Genomic DNA, 13,229 nt, shown 5'->3' on the forward strand with positions numbered 1-13,229 from the left:
TGGAAACCACTTGGCACCCTAAAAAAGAGATTTACAGTCCTGACTATGCATCATAGATGTCGGGAGAAATTTGAGAGTGATTTTGGGGAGAGGAAACAGAGCCCAATAAAATCCGTAGATATATTCTCCAGCAATTTCAGCTCTTCTTTGCAGCCATAAAACTTTAAAAGGCCAAGTTTTGAAAATGGTGGGCGCACCTGCCTGCTAAAAACAATTCCTAATTGCTCTGCTTTATTTTTATCTTATTGCGGTATCCAAACGTGTTCCTAAACATGCAGGATTTAAACAGCTCATTTTTATGCATTTCTGGACATGTGTTTACTGTGACTCCCTCCAGCTAGCTGTGTGATCACAGGTAAATCATCTAACTTCTTGTGGCTCAGAGTCTAACTCTGTGTAATAGAGATGGTGGTAAATGTCATCAGACAATATACTCCGGTACCCACATGTTTCATGTTCCAGTGCCAATATGTTTTCCACGCCAAGGTTAAGTGGATTTTGATAATTGAAGAGGAGTTTAAGTGTAGAACATGATGTCAGCAAAGATAAATAACTCATTCATAAGCCCCTAATTATAAGCTTATGTATGTTAAATACTGTGCCTGGAAATATAGAGGATTTCGAGAAGCCGTATGTTACCTTAGGAAGATCCTCAACCAGTTGGGGTGATAAGAGATGCAGAAAATTAACCAGAGTGCAACAACAATAACATATACAATGTCTCAGGCACCTGCCCCCAAACATTTTATCTGTACTAACTCACTGAATCCTCACAACAATGAATTTTACAGAGGGAGAATCTGAGGCATAGAGATGGTAAGTCACTTGCCCAAGGTTGTTCTGGTCCATGCATTTAACCACTAGGCTGCATTATAGAACAAGGGGGAAGAGACTGTTTCAAGTTAGGGCTCAGATTGTCTCCCATATATTTTCCTTGAATTGGTCTACGCTACACCGTATCTTTTGCAGGGGTGAAAGTCCCATCTCTTCTATGTTGCTTTTCTATCCTCCTGTCCTTGTACAGACTGTAATAATGATTGTGAAATTCTTTCTCAAAGAATCCAGAGGGAGTGGTCCCCGGGCCATTTTGTAGAAAGTCACGGCCAGTTTATTAGAGCTGGGCTCTAGTGGACACCTTTCGTCTCTGTTTAAGCTCTGTCTGTATTTAAATGTGTGAGGACAGCTGAGTGTGATGGTCCCCTTTGAGATACTCTCTAATGTGTTCTTAGCGGTGGACTACAGACAGCAGAGTCCTAATGTGACTTATTCCATTCAGTTCTATTTGATTGTGTCCTGATCCACCCCTTCCTTTCCCTTCCCATCCCACCTTATTCTCACCCCATCCTATCCCATGTCACCCCATCCCATCCTATCCAGTCCACTTTTTAAATTGTCTCTTCCATTCAGGTTTGTTTGTTGTCTATTTCTCCTGTTAGAATGCTTGTCCTTTCCTCCGCAGAAGTACCTTTCTTTGACTTGGCCAACTGCATCTTTGCAATTTTCTCGACTGGGTGGCTGCTCTTGATCTGGTCTAGGTTGGATCCCTCAAGACATTTCCTCATGCTCTACCTCTGGAAATATAAGTCCTGGGCTTCGGAGTAAGTGTCTGATTGAGGAAGGTACTTTAACTTTTTGAGCCTCAGTTTCCTTGACTTCAAAATAGGGATAATGAAATTGTGTAAAAATTAGTACAATAATAAGTGCTTAGCACAGTGCCTGGAACTCTTACGCACTCATTAATGCAGGTATTATTATAGGATGGTTATAATAGTTATATCATCAACATTATTTAAAATGCATAAGAATATATTTTAATTAGAATACGTTATTAAATATACATATAATTTAGTTTATGTTTTAATTAAAAATTAGAGGTAATGTTAAAAAATACATTCAAGAACCACCACTGGGGGGGGGGTGCTTTTCTTCTGTCTTCTAAGCTTTACTATTGGTAGAGGATTCCTAGTGTCAGACAAAAGTCCCCTGACTGAGATCTGTCTGTCAAATTAGCTGTCATTAGGGGATGCCCAGGACAGCTGCATAAAATAATGCTTACCATGCATCTTAGTGCTGGAAAGCCTATCTTTGTCCCACAAGAACCAAAATGAAAGAAATAAGAAGTCCCTCTTTACTCTCCACTTCATCTCACAGTTTACGAAGAACTTTTAAATCTCACCGGACCCCTTTCCAATCGGGGAGGTATGTTTCATTATTATCAGTGCCATTTTATAGACAAGGAAAGAGGCTTGGAGAACGTTAAGTGACTGTTTTTCAGGGCTCAGCAGTTGGTGAGGTCTGGACTTGAATCTCAGTCTTCTGGTTAAAAACACACAAAGAAACAAAGCAACAAGAAAAATCTCATGCTGTTTCTGGTATGTCCTGGGAGACTGGTATAATGGGGAGTCTGATAGAACTGGGTTAGAATGATGCCCTAACTTTCCACGGGCTGATATTTTATTGATTGGAGTTTGGTTTCTCTTCTGTAAATAAGGACATTAATCCCTTCGGCATGTGGCTGATGTGAGGAGCTAGTGCTGCAGTGTAAGTCAAGTCCAGACCCACGCAGAGAAGGTCCTTGAGGACTTCCATTGCATTCTGCCTCCTTGAACTCGACACTGTTTTCTATCTAGCCTTTAGTTCACTGGGAAAATTCCTAATCTACCAGCCACTCAAACATTTATCCCAACCACCCATCTTTCTTTAAAAAACACGACCAGTTGTTCTTAGTCATTCCTTATTCTTCCTCCTCAAGGATATTTTCTTGACAACCCCCATTAAAGCATAAGCATAGAGCAGGTTCCCAGAAATGCTAATTTGGTGATGGATGCTCTGCCTTCACCCTGGATGAAGAACACCCTGGCCTACATATTTCCTTGCACATAATAAAGAATTCATCTGATTCATCAGTGCACAAAGTAGGGATCATCTGCTCAGTGTCTGGAGAGGGCCGTGGTGGTCTGCCGAATGCTGGGGCTAATAAACCAACAAGATGACCTCAGTTAATCCTCTCTGCTCATTACAGACAGTTGTAGATGTTTCCAGATCTGGCTGACACATTCTTTGGCTATTGAGGAACGAATGAATTTCATAGAAACAGAGAAAACAGGCATAAATAGTGAAAAGGCCATGAGAAAGGCATTTCACATCTGCCGGAATCTGCCCCAAAGTCAACAAAACACTGTTTTTCCCCCAGAATAGTTCAGAAGTATGAGAAAGATCCTGGTCTTTGGGGAGTCTCTTAGCAACTAAGTTTATGATCCATCATCTGTCATCACAACTCAGCATTTGTTTCTTTAGAAATGTCTTTTCTCTCCACTTGATTTTTGGGTTTGTTTTTTTTTTTTTTTTTTTTTTGTCTGTCATCCCCTCACCACTCTCACAGTCCTGACATGGACACTTAGACTCGTGGTTACTTCAGTAACCTTTTGATCTCCTTTGTTTTTTCCCCCAGTATGTTTCCTAAATTATCCATCTCAGTTTTCACTGTGTTCTCTGGTTGAACCCTTGGTGGATACTGGGTAGAGAACTAAGCCTCACCCTAACCCTCAGGATTCACAGTAGGATCTCAACTTCACTGTCCAATCCAGCATGACCCCCAGTGCTGTCTTGCTCACTCTCTTCCCCATCATACTCCTTCTCACCTTCAAGCCTTTGCAGAAGATGGTTTCGAACCGGAATGCCCGATCCAGCTGTCCCAAGCCTGCCTCTCCTCCAGGTTCATCTCAGGTTCTCTCTTGCAGGGAGCCCTCTCTGAATGCCCAGCCCACGTTAGACCAGGAGCTTCTCTGCATCTCTTCTCTCCTTTCTTTGGACTCTTAACTCTATTTTGTATCTTCAATTATAACACTTTACTTTATTCTGTCTTTAAAAGTTTTGTTTTACTGGCATTGAATTGGTATTTCCAGTCTCTGTGTCTTAACTAAAAGTTCCTTGAGGCCAGAGACCGTGTCTCATCCTCCCCGGTCTCCCTCCTGGTCCAGATGCTAGCACAGTGCTGGGCTCATAGCATATGTTTGATACATGAGCTTCTCATTCAGCTGGATGAATTTTTCATTTAAAATTTTCATCTTCCCTTCTCTTTGGTGTAGCTATTACAAGTCCTGGGGTATGGTAGGGTCTTTTTACTTCATGTGGTCTAGAATTATGTTGCATTCGAAATTCAAAGCAAAATGAAACAAAAACACTGAGAGAATGAAAAGACATTGGTGTTGTTACATGATTACTTCTAGAAAGTACTAATGTGTACACTGACTTTTATTGTGATGTAATGGACATATAACATTGCATAAGTTTAAGGTGTACAATGTGATGATTTGATATACATATATATTATGAAATGTTTACCACAATAAAGTTAATCAACACATCCTTTACCTTAAATAATTACCATCTTGCTGTTGCTGTCGCTACGGTGAGAACATTAAAGCCCTACTCTCATAGCAACTTTTAAGTATACAATACTACATTGTTAACAAAAGTCATCATGCTGTACGTTAAATCTCTGGAACTTATTATTCACCTTATAACTGAAAGTTTGCACTCTTTGAGCAGCATCTCCCCATTTACCCTGACAGCCACCACTTCTGTGTGTTCCAGGTTTTTAGACTCCACATATAACACTAACTCTTCATGGACCACAGTCTACAATTAAGTTCAACAATTTCAGTGTATGTGTTCTTGTATCTGCTCCCTCTTTTCAATTCCACAGTTTCTTGACCTAGTTCTGCATTTCATTCTCTCTCACTTGAACACAAAACAGTATCCTTTATCCTTTTCCTGCTTTCAATTTCTCCTTCATCCTGCACACAGCCATCAAGGATCTTTCTGAAATACAACTTCATCATACCACTCTTCGGCTTAGAAGCTCAAAGTGCTGCTCACTGTCTTTGAACTAAATCCACCTTCCTTGGTCTGTCATTGAAGGTCTTCCTAGATCTGGTCCCATCTTGTATTTTCACCTTTATCATTTAATCTTCTTCTTAATAGCCATTATATTCTATCCAAACCAAATTCCTTGTATTGAGCTTCACACATAATGCTTTGCTTGGCTAACCTGCACCTTTGCCAGAAAGGGCCCTCTATTTTATTCCCTTGTACACAAACTGTACTTTATCTTTAATGATCAGCTTCACACTAACATAACCTTCCCTGATCACCTCGCTAGGAAGGAAGCCTCCTCTCTCTGAATGCTCACATAGCACACTTTCATGGCATTTATCACCTTCTATTTTGGATTTAGTTATTTCTTTACATTCATTCATTTATTTGTTCCCTCAAAAAAAAAAAAAAAAAGATTGAGTAGAGTTGTGCAAGGTGCTCAGGATAAAAAAGGAATATAGTCTACTGGTAGATAATAGTAAGTCCCAAATAGAAACATACAGTGTATCGCATATGATGATGAGAGTTCAGGTGAAGGTTGGCCTGGATCTGACTGGGGAAATCGTGGGAGTCTCAGAGGAGCAGGGCTAGAGTTCCAACATAACAGATGTTAGGCACTGATTAGCCAGATGGACAAGGTGAGGAGTTGGCACAGGTAGGGTAGGTAGAGGAGAGGCAGACAGCTCAGGTGGAAGGCGTAGGGTTAGAAAAGGCACAGCCACAGAAGAAAGCAAGGCATGTTTGAGGAACTTATGATATGACAGCCTAGGATATGCTGAGAGAATTACAACGGGAAGAGAAGAGGCTGGTCGGGTGGCCAGGGGCCAGCTTCTGCCTTGCTGAAGAGTTTAGAGTTCAGCCTGTTAGCAGGCATGCTGAAGGTTTCAATCAGGAGAATTACAAGATTGAACTGTGGGTCAGAGTCAGAGAAACTGCAAGCACCCTGGTGGGGGATTCACGTCTGATTCATCTTTGTGTTTTGTGATTGTGCTCAGCACATGCCAGGCACACGATTTATTTACAAACTGTATTTGTTAAGAAGTGATAAAAAGGGAGGTGTCTGCTTTCAGCCTACAACACAGATAGAAAGGCATGTGGGCTGTACAAGGCACACCTCACCTGTATTACTTAGATCGCAGAGGTAGAGGGCATTTTCTAGCTTCCTGAACCTGTCGATCCACGTCTCACGTTCTTCAGGCCCATTTTTCATCACTGGACTCACAGAAGGCTGTGAGACTGGCCTCATCTTCAAAGGGCTCAGGGGATATGTGGGGGCTGAAGTTTTAGCAGGAGGGTTTTCTGGCTGCAAATCCTCTTCTGGAGTTTTCTATGAAAACAACACAAACATCTTGCTGGCAACACATTCTTCCTCAATCTCTTGGCCGATGATGAGGACACACAACTAGCAAGGTTTATTGCACGTCTAGTGAGTTTCAAGTCCTTAGTGCCACAGGACCATATTGGCCAAGACTTGCTGGATATAGACTACTATGTTGAGTGTCTTCTTTTTTCTTTAAGAGAAGAATGAAATTGTGGCTTTTATTCAGTTTGCATTTCTGATTACACACACACACACACACACACACACAAAAGCGCTGGTAACTGGCTAAGACTTTCCATGATGTCCTCCTATGTTTTATACTAGTGGGATCCACAGGCAATGCTGACAACGTTTTGATGGGAGAATCTCTGGATCATGAGTGTGAGATTCTTGACAAAAAAGTGATTGAAATAATAATGATATTATCTTGGGCTTGTGGGCTGATAGTAACGAATCATAAAGCACCTTTAGTTCTGTCTGTTCTGTTCATTCAACAAAGGAAGCTGGAGCCCAGAGTGGGGAAGGGACTTACTAAGGTCATACAGTTAACGACAGGCACAAAACTAGAATGAGGGTGTAGAGTTATGCTTAGCTCATGCTGGTGTCCTAACCCCATGTCCAGTAAAAAATACAGAGATGTTTTAGAATAGACAAATGAGTCTCAGTAGAGCCACGTCAAACATCTGTCACCTACCATGTAGAGGGAGTGAGCATCTCCTCTTTGATCTGATATATACATATGCTTCTCTATCCTTCTGATCAATTCAGTTGGTAGAGTTGGCTATGTTAATTGCAGTCCAAATAATCTTAACTTCTTTGTCATAGAAGCAGCCCTCTAGCTTTGTATACCGTCTGTGCTTCTCCCAACTTCCAAATACCTGAATTTTTCCAGTTTTTTACCTTGTCTCAAACTTCTCACATATAAACTGTGGAAATCTCATTGCTCTAAAGAAAAGTAATTTCAGTAAAGAGGCCATGTTTTGCATTTGTTAACAAACATGGATTCAGCTGCTGCTGGGGAATGTGAAGAATTGCCTTGTTTGAAATAATATAATGCTGTATGGAGTTGTACTCATACGATGACCAGCAGCCAGTGCATTTTAAGAGGATATACAAGAATTCTGCTTTGATAAAAATCAATTTTGGAAAAAGCTGGAAGTTTTTATAAAGTAGATAGAGTAGTGGTTCTTATACTTTTTAGAGCTTTGGACCACTTTAGAAATCCAATGAAAACTTTAGATAATCTACCCAGATAAATGCACATTTACATACAGTTTGGTGGATGATTTTTTAGAGAATTCAAAAGGGGCTCCTTGGATCTGACCAATTGACTTTAACTATTTACATGTTTCTTCAGATAATTCAACACTCTGACTACTAAAGACAGGGAATGGGGGGATATGTATGGGCCTGAATTAGTCTCAACCTAGTAAATGAGGAAGTAAGAAGTAACTAGCTGGCTAACTAACTAACTAATCCATGCTCTACTGTTTTGGTCCCACTGTGTCAGAATGAAGTCCAAATTCCTTGTTGCCCATAAGATCATTCAAGTTCTTGTTCTTGCTTCTTTTTTTTCAATGTATACATCCTTTTCTCTAGCCATAAAACCAGAAAAAAAAAAATGAAGCTGTTTTATGCCTATGCCTATTACATGCTGTTTCCTCTGTTGTAAAAGCCCTTCTTGCCACCTATGCCTTAAATGAGTTGGGCTCCTACTCATCCTTCAAGACCCCACTTGTATTTCACTTCTTGCAGGAAGCCTTCTCTGACAGCCCCAGGCTGGGTGAGGGGCAATTCTTTGCAGCCCCTTTAGCCATCACAGTGCTTATCATGGGATATTATAATTGTCTGTTAGAGTATCTCTCCCCTCCCCCAGACATCTGGAGACTGGGCCTGAGAGATAGTCATTTATGTATCTTTAAGGTCTGGTTAGTGACTGTCACATGGCTGGTTCTCAAAATATGTTTACTTTGAATAAGTGAATGAATGAGTGAATGATTTTCTCTGAGACAATAGGAAAGTGGCTTTACCAAACCTCTGCTTCAATCCCCCTTTCTAAAAAGTAGGACAACAAATGCTGCTTAAATAGGAATCTGAGAAGAATCAATAATTTCAGAGATACAGCAAAATCTTCAGACAAGAGGCAAAATAAAAGAGCAAAGTATATATTTTTTATAATCTTATTCACAACAGACTTAACACTCAAGGAGAAAAGCATTTGCTGTTGTCTCTTGCATGGCAAGAGGCTTGCCAAAATGGATACTATTTTCTAAAATATTTCAAAGTGTGAAGTGCACGAAGAGGCCTCCCGTCATTTTAAGATGAATTATGTTCTAATCCGGGCATTTGAAAAACAACAACAACAGAAAAACTCAGGCTGTTTTTCAATTCTGTCTGCATCTTCTCCTGGCTAAGCACTGGGAATATTAAAATGGATTTTTAACTGCTTGCCAGATTTTCTTTTTTTTTTTTTTTTTAAATCAAAGAGTCCATTACATTTTAAAATGTGATGTCTGAGGAAAAGGTCACCCTCAGTTTCTGGAAGCTGGACTTAGGATGTTATAAGAGGTCTCATAACCACCCTTCATTTTTGATGGCAGTTGGTGGACTGGTCACCAGCTTTTGGAAGGACACCCACCCACCCACATGCTACAGGTTCAACTTCTGGGAGCCGAAGGCAAGCCCATCACCAAGTGGTGATGAGAGGTTTCTGCATGCAAACCAGCGAGGACAGGTACCAACCACGCTCTCGGACTCTTCTGCCTCCCTTCACTGCTGGAAAAGAAGCTTAAAGTCAAAGACAGTCTGACATCAAGGTGTTGGGAGGAAATAAAAAACCCAGAAGGGCAGACCCCACCCAACACTGGAGACTAGATGGCGAGGGAGTGGTGAGGCCCTTCCCCGAGCTCTGTATAGCTAGCCGCATACCGTATGTGCAGTTTTGCATTGAGAAATCTCAGGAACTTCAGGATCCACTGGAGTGGCAGAGGTTTCCTTTCCTTTTTTTCCTGGACAAGAAAAAAAGAGATGGTTTTAGTTTGGCCTTTTCATTTTAACATCCACATATACACCCAGGTGAAGAAAATCTTGAGACCCTGCCATGTGGTTGGCACTGTATTATGGGGATGGGGATACACTGGTGGACAAGAAAGATCTAGTTTCTGCCCTGATGAAGCTCACAAAGGGGAGGTAAATGCTAAATAAGCACTCAATATTGTTATTTAATTACAAACTGCCATAAAAACAATAAAGGAAAATGTGAAAGTATTTCAAGTTCTTTTGGGTTAGGGGTATGAGTGGTGGAGGATCAGAGATGACTTCTTGGAGGAGGTGACACTTAAAGTGGGGACCTGAAGGATGAATAGGAGTTTCCAGGCAAAGGTGATGGTGGGTGTGTGAATGGAGCAGCGAGTGCCAGATAAGCAGAGACATCAGCCTGGAGAACTGCCCTGAATCAGGAGGGTCTTGACAGTTTGGGGCGAGGGAAGGAGCCTCTTCCTGTGGCCCAGCCTTAGAGAAGCAGGCACTTCTGCCGCCCTTTCCACTAAGGTTTGAAGGATCAGGTAAAACCTTTGTCTTCCCCCTTCTTGGTTCCTTTCAGTGGTCAGAGGTCCTGTATGGGAAGAGGTTTGAGCAGCATCCCTAACCCAGGGGATCCTATGCCCAGGTACTACTTGCTCAGGCTGCTGCCTTCATGAATAGAAGAAATTTCCTTAGGATGCAGGAAAAAGACATGAAGCCCGTCAGCTGATATCCTCCATGGCTTATTATGGGTATCATTCATTGATCGCTCAGCACCTGCCATCAGACTTGGCGATTTATCCATTTATTGTGCAAATCCATGTGATTACACAGCACAGATTTCTGGGAGCTTCAGCCTCAGTATTGGTGCACAATTCAAATATGCCATTAACAAATACATATAGTTTCTGAGTTGGCTGTCACCATTTTCAATAAAATGGTTCAATCAATGAATTTTAAACAAAAGGTAGAGGGCAATAGTGTGACGTAGTTATAGAATCTCTGAAGCCAGATGCCTTGGGTTTGAGTCCTGGCTCCTCTCTTGATTAGCTGCATGACCTAGGGCAAGGTACTTGTCCCTTTTGTGTCTCAGTTTCCACTTCTGTAAAATGGGGAGAAAGCCACCTCTAGGTTATTATGAGGATTAAATGGACCAGAAAATGTAAAGCAAATATCTGGAGCACAGCAAGTACTCAATACATGTTAACTAATAGTGTTATCTATGTAAGGATGTTTATATAAATTCACATATTAGATTAAAAAGACTTTATTAGAGCTTTAACACTGCACCTGCAACTCATTATGAATCTTTCCCCTCAGTTTTATGATGGAGAAGGCAATGTGATATTATAATTTTCTCTGAAGCCTCAGCACCCATCATTAGAATAAGTACTCAATGCATGTTTGTTGACTGTATGAATGAATGAATGACCACGTGCCCTAATTCGGAGGGTGGAAAACAAAGTCACTGTTCTGTTCCATTTCTGCAACTCCTTTTCCGGCCCTGTGAGAGGAGGGGTTTCTCTCTGCATCTCTTTATCCTCCCATACCTAATACAGATGCTATAGAAGAAAACTTAATGGCTACTCAGTGAGGACCGTGATGGTAGCCAGTTAAAGCAGCCCCTTCGAGGCAGATCTGATTTAATCTGTTAAAAATTTGTCATGGGAACCCATCGTCACTGAGTGGCACTGCTCATGCTTATTTCACTTAGTATGTGAAAGGAAAGCTGTTTACTACAGGTGGAAAAAAAGGTTCAAATTCTGAATCACAGAGCTTGAGAGTTAAAGGGACTCCAGAAGCAGTGCGTGGCAGGGGTATATAGCACAAGGGCTGGAAGATGAACTTTGATGTCAGATCGATACTATAATCCAGATGCTTCCCTTTACCAGCTGCAAGCTTTCAGATCCTAATTTTGGCAGATATGAAAAGGGAATGATAATCGCATTTTGCAATACTATTATGAAGATTTTAACAAATTACCAACATAAAATGCTTAGCATAGGGGAGATGCCCAATACAAGGTACTATTATTTGTTATTGTGTTGTTGTCATGTGATCTTAAGCAAGTCTAGTTTCCCCAGAAAAGAGGACCTTACATTAGTTATGATGTGCCAGGTTATTTTTACATGCACAATCCTTTTTACTATAAGATCTAGAACCTAGAGTTTGTCCCGGTTCTGTTTCTCTACCATCTGCACAGTAAAAGTTTCATTAGGAGAAAATGCATCCCAGTCTCCCTGTTCTTCTAAGCTTCCCTTTCTCCCTCCTAATGCCTGTAAGCATATTAACAAAAGGTAACGGTTTGCACATGTTAAAACTGAGAAACCCAAAGCAGATCTGATTTTTTTTTTTCTTTCTAACACAGCAGGAAGGATAAATAATAACCATCTTTCTAGCCTGCCAGTTGAAGATTTGTACTGGAGGAAATATGCCAAGCTAGCTTCTAGAGATTTCCAGGTGTTGGAAGGGCCAGGTTTTACAGGGCTCTCAGTGGATTTGGAGAGTTACACACAGCCAGCCCTACCATCTCACCCCAACACCCACTAATGACTTGAAATCAGTGGTCTTCAGCACTGGCTGCTAAAAATTACCAATGCCAAGGTGTCACACCAGACCAATTAAATCAGAATCTCTAGGGGTGAGAAACCAGTTTGCAACTTCTAAACAATTCCCAGGTAATCAACTCTAAAGTGAAGATAATAAAAGATTTAACTAAAGAATCTGGCCTCATTGGATCTACTGGATGAAGCTTTTGAGAGAAGGAAACAAATATATGTCAAATATCTATATATGCTAGACATTTCCCACAAGTTTCCTTACTTAATCTGAAGAATCACCCTGTGAGGTAGAAACAATCTCCACTTGACAGGTGAGGAGACTGAGGCAATGAAAGTTTCAGCTACCTGCCTGAGACAAGAGGTAGGGTTAAGGCTGGGATTCTAACCTGTGCGCTCATTCAACAAACATGTGTTAAGTGCTTACTATGACACAACAACGAACAAGGCAGAGTCTTCTCCTGGAGTGCACGTTGCAGTGGTGAGGGCAGATAGGCACGCAAAATAATATCAAGTAGTGACAAGCGCCAGAAACACAACTGAAGCCAATCATGGGCAGAGGAAGGAATGGCGGTTGCTATCTTAGAGAATTCGCCAAAGGCTTCTCTGAAGTGACATTTAAATAGATGGATGCATGTTACTATATGTGAAGTGGATTAGCAGCAAGGACCTACTGGATAGCACAGGGGACTATGTTCGATTTCTTGTAATGAGCCATGATGGAAAAGAAATTGAAAAAAATATGTATGTATGTATGTATGTATGTGTATGTATAATGGAATTGCTTTGCTGTACACCTGAAACTAGCATTATAAATCAACTACACTTCAATACAAAAATAAAATAATAAAATAAAATAAAATAAAATAAAATAAAATAAAATAAAATAAAGTAAAATAACATAACATAACATAACATAACATAACATAACATAACATAACATAAAATAGAGCCCCGAGTGGAGAAACAAGGGAGAAAGCCTTGTGAATGTCTGGGGAAAGAGCAATCCAGGAAAAAGCTATCACAAGGGTGAAGACCTCAAGGGAGGGAGGAGTGCTGAGTGCATTCAAGCAATAGCTGAGGGAAGAGCCTAGCTGACACGGATGAAGAGGGAAGGGAAGTGGGTTAAGTATTCACAGAACTAAAGGGTCTTACAGGCTATGCGTGTGACCCTCCATTACCCCCTTCTAGTGATAGCAACTATGTTTTGCTTTGTGGGGACCACCCCTCCCCTATCCCAGTGCTGTGGTTTGGTAGAGATGACCCCCATTTCCAGCTCCAACCTTGGTTTCCAATTAATTGAAGACTATTATGATATCCTAAATGCAGTCTTGGTTCAAAGATGGACATGAAACTCAACCTGAGTTTCTGAGAAGAGAGGCGGTATCTGTGACAGGTTTGGTTTGTTTTTTGTTTGTTTTGTTTTATTTTGTTTTGTTTTGTTTTGTTTT

The 13,229-nt window shown here is 40.9% G+C and overlaps 1 protein-coding gene across 1 annotated transcript in view; it reads right to left on the reverse strand.

Moving 5' to 3' along the window:
* The window catches only part of C13H1orf87 (chromosome 13 C1orf87 homolog), a 64,615-nt gene that overhangs the window by 292 nt on the left and 51,094 nt on the right, over positions 1–13,229 (reverse strand). Inside the window, 2 exon segments of the mRNA XM_032494419.1 lie at positions 5,998–6,205; positions 9,128–9,207. Coding sequence (XP_032350310.1) covers positions 5,998–6,205; positions 9,128–9,207 — 288 coding nt within the window.

The sequence above is a fragment of the Camelus ferus genome, chromosome 13 (assembly GCF_009834535.1).
Source record: "Camelus ferus isolate YT-003-E chromosome 13, BCGSAC_Cfer_1.0, whole genome shotgun sequence".
In the NCBI taxonomy this organism is placed as follows: Eukaryota; Metazoa; Chordata; class Mammalia; order Artiodactyla; family Camelidae; genus Camelus; species Camelus ferus.